The 12956-nt window shown below is 36.3% G+C and overlaps 1 protein-coding gene across 1 annotated transcript in view; it reads right to left on the reverse strand.

Annotated features, from left to right (window-relative positions):
• The window catches only part of LOC121385921 (CUB and sushi domain-containing protein 1-like), a 39375-nt gene extending 36106 nt beyond the window's left edge, over window positions 1–3269 (reverse strand). The window contains exons 1-2 of the mRNA XM_041516713.1: window positions 3236–3269; window positions 1247–1450 (exon numbers count right to left, since the gene is read on the reverse strand). Of these exons, the coding sequence (XP_041372647.1) occupies window positions 1247–1450; window positions 3236–3269 (238 nt within the window). The remainder of the gene's footprint in view (window positions 1–1246; window positions 1451–3235) is intronic.
• Window positions 3270–12956: the final 9687 nt, after the last annotated feature.

Here is a 12956-nt window from a genome sequence, read left to right on the forward strand (position 1 = left end):
CGTGTGTGTGTGTAGACTATATATGTATGTATGATATCCAGGTGAACAAGTGTACTCCACTTGAGAGGCGAATATAGTTGATGTATAGGACATGTCAGCTCCAGTGACAGAACCTGGGAGACCGCAGTCGATTCCTGAATTTAGTTGAATAATAATATCATAATAATAGTACTACTAATAGTAACAATAACAATAATTATTAGTATTATAATTATTATTATTTATCATTATTATTATTATTAGTAGTAGTAGTAGTAGTAGTAGTAGTAGTAGTAGTAGTAGTAGTAGTAGTAGTAGTAGTAGTAGTAGTAGTAGTAGTAGTATATTATAACAATTATAATACTTATTATTTATATGATTATTATTATAGTTCGAATAATAATAATAATTATTATTATCATAATATAGATATATAAATATGTATTTATCATTTATTTTCTTGTGATATGCATGTGCTCGTTGTACCGGCCTCGGTGGCGTCGTGGTTAGGCCATCGGTCTACAGGCTGGTAGGTACTGGGTTCGGATCCCAGTCGAGGCATGGATTTTTTTAAATCCAAATACCGACTCCAAACCCTGAGTTAGTGCTCCGCAAGGCTCAATGGGTAGGTGTAAACCACTTGCACCGACCAGTGATCCATAACTGGTTCAACAAAGGCCAAGGTTTGTGCTATCCTGCCTGTGGGAAGCGCAAATAAAAGATCCCTTGCTGCTAATCGGAAAGAGTAGCCCATGCAGTGGCGACAGCGGGTTTCCTTTCAAAATCTGTGTGGTCCTTAACCGTATGTCTGACGCCATATAACCGTAAATAAAAAAGTGTGTTGAGTGCGTCGTTAAAAAAAACATTTCTTTCTTTCTTTCGTGTTCGTTGTGTTTGTTGCTCATTTGTTTCACTTTGTTTTATTTAATGTATTAATGTATTGTTCGATTGTTTGTTTGTTTGTTGTTGTTTTGTGTTTTGTTATTGTTGTTGTTGTTGTTTGGTTTTGGTTTTTTGGTTTGTTTGCTGTTGGGTTGGCGTTTTGGGGGATTTTTTTGTTGTTGTTTTTGGGTGGGGGGTGTTTGCGTTTTGTCTGGGTGGGGTTTTTTAATCACAAATAAATGTTTAAATATCAAAGCAGAGCTCGTACAACTATGATGCAATACCCTTAAATTAAGTGTACTGCATCATGCTTAATACTACTGTATGTTAAAAATGTAATATTCATCATACTGTATATTAATGATATAATGTATAACGTGAAAACCTGTACAGTTCAACGCCGGATCAGACCACTGTCCATTGGCAAGACAAGTGGAGGAGTTGGATCCGCTGACGTAAACGTATCCCGTTTTACACGTGTAGTTTGCTACAGCTAGTGATGTTGTATCAGAAACCGACAGGTCTGCTCCTGGTACACTACTCGGACTATCACAATCAACAGCAGGAGGGATTGTAGAAAGTAACACAGCTGCAATTAATTGAAATACACATTTATTAAATGTAATATCCAAAGGCAACATTATCAGAGATCCGTTCTTCCAGATCGAATACTTCTATCATTGCCTATACAGGTTTGATTAGGTTTATAACACCCACATTCGTGCTGAGGTGTCGTTTCACATATATTCTATTCTATTTTCTAACACCCAAGATCTACTGAATGCTTTTAAAGCATTATGGTGCACACTCTGTGACCATATCACGATTTGAGGAATCACTGGAAAAATTATTTTGACATTGTGCATGTTTGTTTTTTTCTTTTTAAAAATTTTTAAATTATGGACTTGTGTGCCCACTTTTCGCGAATACCTAGTATCATCAAAATATATATAAGTGATTCATGCGTGAATTCCATGAGAGTATTGAGTTCTATCCTGTGCAACTTTGGGTTTTCTAAGCTAGTCTTGAGAGTGACAGTCCTCCTACAGGCGATGGAAGAGGGGTGAAACATCATGGTATGGATCTTCCAGGGTCGAACACATGCTAGTAGATCACGGACGCAATCACAGTTTTGTCTAAAACCTTTTTTTCAATTGCTATTTGCAGAGATTTTTTTTTCGATTAGGGTTGTGTCAGTCATATATGCGCCATCGGCGTCCCAAACTGCATTTACCTAACGACAAAAACACGAATACAATATTTACGGAAATACTATTTTACATTTTTCAGCTACGCTCGTGAAACAAGATAGATTGTAATTAGTTAAAGGGACATTCCTGAGTTTGCTGCAATTTTTAAGATGTTATCGACTAACAGAGACTTTTTTAAAGATTGTAATTACATGCCAAATACATTTTTCTGCCTAGAATATTAGTGGCTTTATATTAAACGTGTATCTGATCGTTCTGCTATTTGTACTAGGTTAAATTTCATTTATTTCCTAAACTACACACACACACACACACACACACACACACACACACACACACACACACACACACAAACACACACACAGACACACACATATATATATATATATATATATTTGTATGTACGAAATTATTTGAAGACAAAATTAAGTTTGGGATTTTTACAAATATTAAGACGGCCAGAAACACATTGAATATACAAACACTGATATTCTAAACAAGAAAATATATTTAATATGTAAGTTTAATCGTAGAAATGTTTCGGAGACGTCTTACAATGCAACTAACTCATGAATGTCCATTTAACGTAAAAAAATAAGTAATGTGGACGTAAAACAAATCTATTCTAGTAAACAAACGTGATGCACCCTCTAGGAAACAGGAAAGAGTGCGACGTTTCTAACTGCGTTCAGGCGCATGCGTTTGCAAGACGTATCGTACGGCGCATGTGCGGTTCGTCATTTTCCATTTTTAAGGCCACTACATGAACACAAATATGTTTCTTAACTACGCAGTTGACGAACACTTTGTTTCATATTTTTTAAAAAGAAAAAAATCAGTTTGTCAAGCGTTCTGGTCCGGTCAGTGTTTTACCAACACCCATCGCAAACACTTGACGTCAATACGGATAGGCATTATGTTCATGCCAGTGAATATTTTGTAAAATATCATGTTTTAATGAATTGATTCTTAATTAACACAACATTATTTTCAACTTTTATTAATAGATTATGAATATAATTCACTACAGTAGAGGCACAAAAATGAAGCATACCTTTTGCAGATCGAACATAATAACTGAAAACAAATTCTAACAGCAGGGGACTTAAATTATAAACATTGAATGAATCGGCCTTGTTGATCTGGCATGTGTGAGGCCATACGAAACGTATCGAATTTCAATTCATCTTCCTCCATTTTGAGGCAATTTCTTCGAGTCATGTGAACCCGATATTGGTAATTTTAAAGAATAAACAAAAACGACTGGGTAAAATTAATGGTTTTAGGGGTTTGTAAAGTTTTGTATTCAGATACGTACTTGTCTGAACTTTATTGTTAATGAAAATGTTCTAGAACTGTGGAGAAAAACCTCACAAACGAACGATACGCAGACGACAACACATCGGATGCTGACTGTGCGAACCGTGTGAGTTTTTCTCGCGCGCGCACCCTCCTCCTATAGTTAGTAAATGTCAGCCACTGAAAATAGTTGTTGGCTTTTTTTGTTGAGAAAATTGACGCTGATATGCATTGAACAACTCAACAATAAAACTTCAAAACCATAAAACAATTATCAATATTTCATTAGCATATTCCAGATCGTATTTCTGCACTGAACTAATTCCATCATCGTCAACAGTTTTCCCGAATTTTCTTTGATACATATTTAGGCAACCCATTTTGCATTGATTTTTTTTATATAAATTTAGAAATGTGGTGTAGTACATCATAACGCTTACATACAAGCAAAATATGGATTGATCCTCATATAGAGTAATGCTTGATCCAGAAAATATAGTGTTGGCTATGTTGTTATATCTTTACTGGTCAACAGCAAGTCTTGAGTTTGCTCAACTGATTTTTTGCACTCCTTCCAACCAGTGCACCACAACTAGTCAAATGCCATGGTATGTTTTTTCCTGACTGTGGGAAAGTGCATATAAAAGATCCCTAGTTGCATTAGGACAAATTTAGCGGGTTTCCTCCAAAACGTTTTACATCCAATAGCAGATGATAAAGTAATCAATGTGCTCTAGTGGTGTTGTTAAACAAAACAAACTTTAGTTTTGTTCTGGGTGTATGCTACATATGTTTTCTTATATCGTTGGTGAGAACACCATGTGTTATATTTGATAACACATAGTTGTTTACACATATACGTGTGTTATTAATTTCAAGACATACGACTGGTTGCTCCTAGATGATGACCAGGTCATCAATGTCATACGTCCAATAAAAAAACAACGCGATGGAAATCGATTGCACTGTGACGTATAGTTAACCTGACAATTATGTATCTGTGATGCGTACGTTACCTACAAGTGTGACGGCTGTAAATAACTTGTAGTCGAAAAATAGGTTAACATTTGCTTAAAAGCATGTTTTTTGTGGATATGTAAGAAATAGAATAATGCATTCGTGTCCGTTGGATACCATTTATCTGAGAAGTCGTTGTTTAAAAAAGTATCAAACTCGCTTTCGCTCATTAGATACAATTTAAAACAACTCGCTGTGAGATAAATGGTCTCATGTATTATTCTCTAGTTCTGGACGTCCGATCATTTGTACAAGGAAAAGCGTCATTTTATTTCGTAATATAGTGAGACAAAATCCGCTTCGGGCTATTAAACATACATTAGCACGACAACAAATAGATTGAATATACAGACATTGTTACTCAAGACAAAAAGCTATACTTAGTATGATGTTTTAGTCATTAAATTAATTTCACACAAACACATTTTTATATACTTACCCAATTAGTTTGACAAAAAGAGTGCATTATATTTATTAAGAAAAATAAAATAAAATAATTATATTTACGAAAATCAAATGCACATAAATGAAATGAAATAAAATAAAATAGATAAATAAAAACAGCAAATCCATAGCACATTCCAATGATATGAATTATGGAGGCTGACTCTACCTGTACAGTTTAACGCCGGATCAGACCACTGTCCATTTGACTGGCATGTTGACGAGTTGGATCCACTGTCGTAAACATATCCAGTTTTACACATGTAAGTTGCTACAGACGGGAATACCGTACTGGAATATGTCACATCGGCTTCAGATATATTGATAGGCGCCCCACAGTCAATACCTACAATAAAAAAGATTTAAAAAAACCCACTAATTTTACACCAATCCGCCAACTAACATACCATACTTAAATAGTGGATTTGGTGGCATTACCATCGTAATTTGAACACGTAAAAACAGCATTTAGGAAATTCGAACACTCATGATCGAATATTCGTAGAACTGCCCTACCCTTGTTCTTGTTCTTGTTGTTCTTCTTGTCCTTGTTTTTGTTGTTGTTCGCTTAATGCGCGGTCAGTCTAGGATTTATCCCGTCGGTGGTCCCATTGGGCTATTTCTCGTTCCAGCCAGTGCTCCACAACTGGTGTAACAAAGGCCGTGGTATGTGATATCCTGTCTGTGGGACGGTGCATATAAAATATCCCTTGCTGCTAATCGAAAAGAGTAGCCCATGAAGTGGCAACAGCGGGTTTCCTCTCTCAATATCTGTACGGTCCTTAACCATATGTGTAACGCCATATAACCGTAAATAAAATGTATCGAGTCTGTCGTTAAATAAAACATTTCTTTCTTTGTTGTCGTTGTTGCTGTTGTTGTTCTTTTTTCTTCTTTGGCATCAGGGGTAATGAAAACGCTTTGGATTTGCCTCATGCCAGGGTTGGTGTGTCTTATACTGATTTTAAATCAGTTTAGTACCTGCACAGTTTAACACTGGATCGGACCACTGTCCATTTGCTTGACACGTTGAAGAGTTGGATCCACTGACGTAGACATATCCAGTTTTACACGTGTAGTCCGCTGTAGTCGGGAATATCGTGGAGGAATAGGAAACATCTGACCCAGATATAGAACTGGGTGCACTGCAGTCAACGCCTTCAAATAATAATAATAATAATAATAATAATAATAATAACACTACAGTAAAGTACACTAATAAAGAACATGCATAGAACGAACTGATCGTAAAGTCCCGTTTTATCTCCCTATATATATTAATGAACAACGTATGCAAATGTGCACAACGAACTGCTGCTGTAACGAACTATCATGATCCCTTTCGGTTCGTTATAAGGATGCTTTACTGTAGTAATAACACTAATAATAATAATAATAATAATAAGAAGAAGAAGAAGAAGAAGAAGAAGAAGAAGAAGAAGAAGAAGAAGAAGAAGAAGAAGAAGAAGAAGAATCAATTAATTAATTAATAATTGAATATGTAATGACACCCCATCACAAAAAAATGCACATCGGCTATTGGGAGTCAAACTAAGGTAAGTATACGAATATTATCAAGTTAAAAATAAAACATAATTTTGTAAAAAAACTAAACCCAAAAAACAAAACAAACAAAAAACACCACTTTTAAAAGTTGTGCGTGAAAGCACAATAAAGTACGAATATCAAGGTAAGTATATTTTAAAATGTTTTATAAAAATCATGTTTCGTTGTGGTCCAGATTAGTGAAGATAAGCCCGCGCAGTAACCCAGATCCATCACAGTGACCGACTGCGGATTCGAACTCACCATGATGTGATCCTCAACTCACCACGCACACCACACATCCAAACTCGAGGATAATAATCAACCTATATCACTGACATGTAATGTCAGTCATGGATGCTGTTTATTGGGAAAATAACACAAACAACTCTACCTGTACAGATTAACCCCGGGTCAGACCACTGTCCATTAGCTTGGCATGTTGAAGAGTTGGACCCGCTGACGTAAACATATCCAGTTTTACAACTGTAACTTGCTACTGACGGGAATGTCGTGCTGGAATACGTCAGAACGGCTTCCGGTATGTTGGTAGGCGTCCCACAGTCAATACCTAAAACAAGACATTAAAATTTACACCAAGCTGCTAGAAAATATACCTAAAAATAAATAGTTGACTCTTTGACATTAGGCAATATAAGGGGCTGGATTTAGTTCAGTCGGTTGAGCATTCGCTTGAGGTGGTTGCGTCGCAGGATCGAACCACCTCGGTGGATAAATTCAGCTGATTGTTTTTTGTTGGGGGTTTTTCTGGTTCTAATCAGTGCACCACAACTGGACAAATACCGTGGTATGTGCTTTCCCGCCTGTGGAAAAAATGTAACGGGTTTCCTCTGTAGACTACGAGTCAGAATTACCAAATGTTTCACATCCAGTAGCCGATGAGTAATTAATCAGTGTGTTTGAGTGGTGTAGATAAACAACACAAACTGCCTTTAGGCAACATAAACACCACTTAAAACACTATAACCATGAAAGAGTGTTCTTGGGTGTTTCATGTATCGAGTATCTGCTGCCAAATCAAAGACTTTTTGTTTTTCATTTTGTACATAAAACGAATTCAATGATGCAGCACCTTTTTAGTAATAAGCATATAGCCTGATACATAGACATCCAGTCAAATATACAGTCAGTCATACACCAATAGGTAAAAACACACAATCTCTTTAATAGCACAAGCGATGAAGGTAATACGAAGAAAGAGAGAATGACAGGTAAAACCAAATAACCGAAATGGAGGAAGGAAGCGGACAGACAGAGTTAAGCCAAACGTACATGGTTAAAATAAAGAGAACCAGAGATTACAGAGGTTTAAAGATTTACATAAATATTTATGAATGCAGAAATAGAGAAACAAATAGAGGCAGATAAATATGTTTTATATTAATATATTTCGTTCTACCTGTACAGTTTAACCCCGGATCAGACCACTGTCCATTTGACTGACATGTTGAAGTGTTGGATCCACTGACGTAGACATATCCAGTTGTACACGTGTAGTCCGCTGTAGTCGGGAATATCGTGGAGGAATAGGACACATATGACCCAGATATAGAACTGGGTGCACTGCAGTCAACGCCTTCAAATAATAATAATAATAATAATAATAATAATAATAAGTAGTAGTAGTAGTAGTAGTAGTAGTAGTAGTACAATAATAATAATAATAATAATAATGACAACAATAATACTGATAATTACAATAATAATAATAATAATAATAATAATAATAATGATAATAATATTTGCAATAATAATAATTGCAATAATAATAATAATAATAATACCAGTAATAATAATAATAATAATAATAATAATAATGGAACACCTACTATTACTATTGATAATAATGATGATAATTATTATACTATTGATAATAATAATGATAATGCTAATATTAATACTACTACCAGGATTGTCACAACTACTATTACTGATAATAAAAATAATAATAGTAGTACTAATAATGACAACAACAATAATAATAATATTAATAACATCAATAATAATAATAATAATAATAATAATAATAATAACAATAACAATCAATCACAACATGGCACATCCCAGTAAAATTAATAATGGATGTTGTTTATTGTAAAAATAACTCGAACTGACTCTACCTGTACAGTGTAACCCCGAGTCAGACCACTGTCCACTAGCTTCGCATGTTGAATAGTTTGAGCCGCTGACGTAAACATATCCAGTTTTACACGTGTAACTTGCTACGGACGGGAACATCGTGTTGGAGTACATCAGATCGGCTTCTGGTATGTTGATAGGCGTCCCACAGTTAATACCTAAAAGTGTTAGTTTTTTTTAAATAAAGGACGAAAATTATTTACAACAAGACGCTAGCATAATAATATTATATATCTAAATTAAATAGTAATATATACAAATAGCATTTTAAATATTATAACCATGAACTACTTTTCTTGCCAGTCATGGGTCAGCTGTCATAAAAAAAAAAAAAAAAAAAAAAAAAAAAAAAAATAATAATAATAATAATAATAATAATAATAATAATAATAATAATAATAATAATAATAATAATAATAATAATAAAAGAGAAGATGGCAGATAAAAGGAAATGACTGAAATGGAGGGTGGGACGGGAGAGAAAGGGTTGATGAAAAACATGCAAGGTCAAAATAGAAACAAAACACGGATTTAGAGAATGAAGGGGATAGTAAAACATTTGTTTATTTAACGATTTAGAGAATGAAGGGGATAGTAAAACATTTGTTTATTTAACGACGCCACTAGAGCACATTGATTTTTTATCGTATTATCGGCTATTGGACGTCAAACATATGGTCATTCTGACACTGTTTTTTAGAGGAAACCCGCTGTCGCCACATAGGCTACTCTTTTACGACAGGCAGCAAGGGATCTTTTATTTGCGCTTCCCACAGGCAGGATAGCACAAACCATGACCTTTGTTGAACCAGTTATGGATCACTGGTCGGTGCAAGTGGTTTACACCTACCTATTGAGCCTTGCGGTGCACTAACTCAGGGTTTGGAGTCGGTATCTGGATTAAAAATCCCATGCCTCGACTGGGATCCGAACCCAGTACCTACCAGCCTGTAGACCGATGGCCTACCACGAAGCCACCGAGGCAGGTAGACCGACTCAGAGACCGACGGATGTTCTATATTGACATATCCCGCTCTACTACTACTAATAATAATGATGATGATGATTGTGATGATGGTGATGATAATGATAATGATAATAATAATATAATGATGATGATGATGATGATACTGATGATGATAATGACGATGATGATAATAATGATGATGATGATAATATAATAATAATACTGATGATGATGATGATGATAATAATAATATAATGATGATGATGATAATATAATGATAATAATAATAATGATGTTGATGATGATGATGATGATTATAACAATATTAATAATAACAACACTTTTAAAAATAATATTTTGTATTTGTTCATAGAACATCCCTTTATATATGTTACTTGACTATTACGTTTACTATGATTTTAACAAAAACCGGATTTAAAAAATAAAAATAAAACAACATATTGTAGAATACTTCAAGAGACTCTCCCCCCCCCCCCCCCCCCCCCCCCACACACACACCGCAGTCAGGGGTTTAGATCTCACTGATTGGGTCGCAACATACTGATTGCCTGTTCTGAGCATACCAGGGTATTTTTAGTGATATCGATGTAACCATTGGTAAAGAGTACGCGCAAGAAATGCATTTCAAGTTATTTTAATCTAAGTACAGCTTAACATTCAATTGATTTTGATGTTATCCTGTTAGTACTTGGGGCCAGCCGTAGCCCAGTGGTAAAGCGATCGCTTGATGCGCGGTCGGTTTGGGATCGATCCCCATCAGTGGACCCATTGGACTAGTTCTCGCTCCAGCCAGTGTACCACGACTGGTAAGTCAAAGGTCGTGGTATGTGCTATCCTGTCTATGGGATGGTGCATATAAACGATCCCTTGCTGCTAATCGAAACGAGTAGCCCTGAAGTGGCGACAGCGAGTTTCGTCCCTCAATATATGTGTGGTCCTTAACCATATGTCCGACGCCACATAACCGTAAATAAAACGTGCTGACTGCGTCGTCAAATAAAACATTTCATTTCCTTTCTGTTTGTACTTCATCTGGGCTTGCTTATTTGGGGCGGGACGTAGCTCGATGCGCTGTCGGTCTGGGATCGATCCCCGTCGGTGGGTCCATTGGGCTATTTCTCGTTCCAGCCAGTGCACCACAACTGGTATATCAAAGGCCGTAGTATGTACTATCCTCTCTGTGAGATGGTGCATATAAAAGATCCATTGCTGCTAATCGAAAAGAAAGAAAGAAATGTTTTATTTAACGAGGCACTCAACACATTTTATTTACGGTTATATGGCGTCAGACATATGGTTAAGGACCACACAGATTTTGAGAGGAAACCCGCTGTCGCCACTACATGGACTACTCTTTCCGATTAGGCAGGATAGCACAAACCATGGCTTTTGTTCAACCAGTTATGGATCACTTGTCGGTGCAAGTGGTTTACACCTATCCATTGAGCCATGAGGAGCACTCATCAGGGTTTGGAGTCGGTATCTGGATTAAAAATGCCATGACTCGACTGGGATCCGAACCCATTACCTACAAGCCTGTAGACCGATGGCCTAACCACGACGCCACTGAGGCTGGTCTAATCGAATAGAGTGGCGATAGCGGGTTTCCTCTCTCAATCTGTGTGGTTCTTAATCATATGTCTGACGCCATATAACTGTAAATAAAATGTGTTGAGTGCGTCACATAAAACATTTCTTTCTTTCTTTCTTTTCCGAATGTGACCAGTTGCTCAACCACTAAGGAGGGGGAGGGAGTTGTCCTCAGCCCCCACACCCCCTACTCCCGCCACTTCCCCAGGTGCTTCGACCATAAGAGGACTGCCACTCACAGGAGTGTATTAATCAGTTACGGGTATTATAGAATCCCCGTGATAACCGTCGGTGGACCCTTCTTGGATATATTTTTTTCCCCACGATTGGTTTTAAAGATCATGGTATGTATGAACTGCCCTGTCTGTGAGAAAGTGAACACAAAAGAGCCACTGCTGCTAATGGGAAAATGTCACCCATGATCGAAACCGTATCTCGGCACTATACAAAGTCGAATGGGTATTTGTCAAAATAGCGAATAATTCGTCTGCAGGATGACATATAATAAAACGCTAATAAATCAAAAATAAAAAAGGAAGGAAGGAAATGTTTTGTTTAACGACGAACTCATCACATTTTTATTTACGGTTATATGGCGTCAGACATATAATTAAGGACCATACAAATATTGAGAGAGAAAACCCGCTTTCGCCACTTCATGGGCTACTCTTTCCGATTAGCAGCAAGGGATATTTTATATGCACCATCCCATAGACAGGATAGTACATATCACGGCTTTTGTTACACAAGTTGTGGAGCACTGGCTGGAACGAGAAATAGCCCAATTGGTCCACGAATGGGGATCGATCCTAGATCGACCGCGCATCAAGTGAACGGTTTACCACTGGGCTACGTCCCGCCCCGAAACATAAAACAAAGGAAACATTTTCGGACAATTCACAGATAAACGAGGTAATGAAAACAGGATCAGACTATTTAATAATAAAGAAAAAGTATTGGTATGTATGTATGTATGTATGTATGTATGTGTGTATGTATGTATGTATGTATGTATGTATGTATGTATGTATGTATGTATGTATGTCTCTATCTATCTATCTATCTATGTATGTATGTATGTATGTATGTATGTATCTATCTATACTGTATATATATATATATATATATATATATATATATATATATATATATATATATATATATATATATATATATATATATGTTTCATGCGTTTATGCTTGGCTACGTTTAATCAGCGGTAATGGGTCACAGGCAACTTTAGCAACCTGTTACCAAACTTGTAACTGAATGGCAATATTATACCTGCTATTACGAATGGTTGTCAACTATATTAATTATATAATACTTCCTGCAAAAGAACAATCGTGCTCAGTAAACATCCTGTTCTATGTGATTACGTAGGTAGATATTATATTTCACGAATAAGCATTTAGGCTTGTCGCAAATACTTTCCTCGTAGCCCAGTGGTAAAGCGATCGGCTGGTGCGCGGTCGGTCTGGGATCGATCCCCGTTGCTATTTCTTGTTTCATCCAATGCCCCACGACTGGTATATCATATGCCGTGGTATGTGTTATCATGTCTATAAAATAACACATGCTACTAATCCAATAGCCGATGATTAATTAATCAATGTGCTCTAGTGGTGTCGTTAAACAAAACCGTAATGCTTTCCTGTTGAGTAGGGACATGTGTGTAGGTGTCAGTGTGTGTAAAATCTTACGACATATTAATAGAAATACAATTTTAAAATAAAGATGTTTTACTCTGTTGAAGCATGATGAATGTTAACAGACCCCTACCCTCTGCTCAAATAAAAATTTTACTTTGTGGGGCGGGTCGTAGCCCAGTGGTACAGCGC

This window comes from Gigantopelta aegis, chromosome 12 (genome assembly GCF_016097555.1).
Source record: "Gigantopelta aegis isolate Gae_Host chromosome 12, Gae_host_genome, whole genome shotgun sequence".
NCBI classification, from domain to species: Eukaryota; Metazoa; Mollusca; class Gastropoda; order Neomphalida; family Peltospiridae; genus Gigantopelta; species Gigantopelta aegis.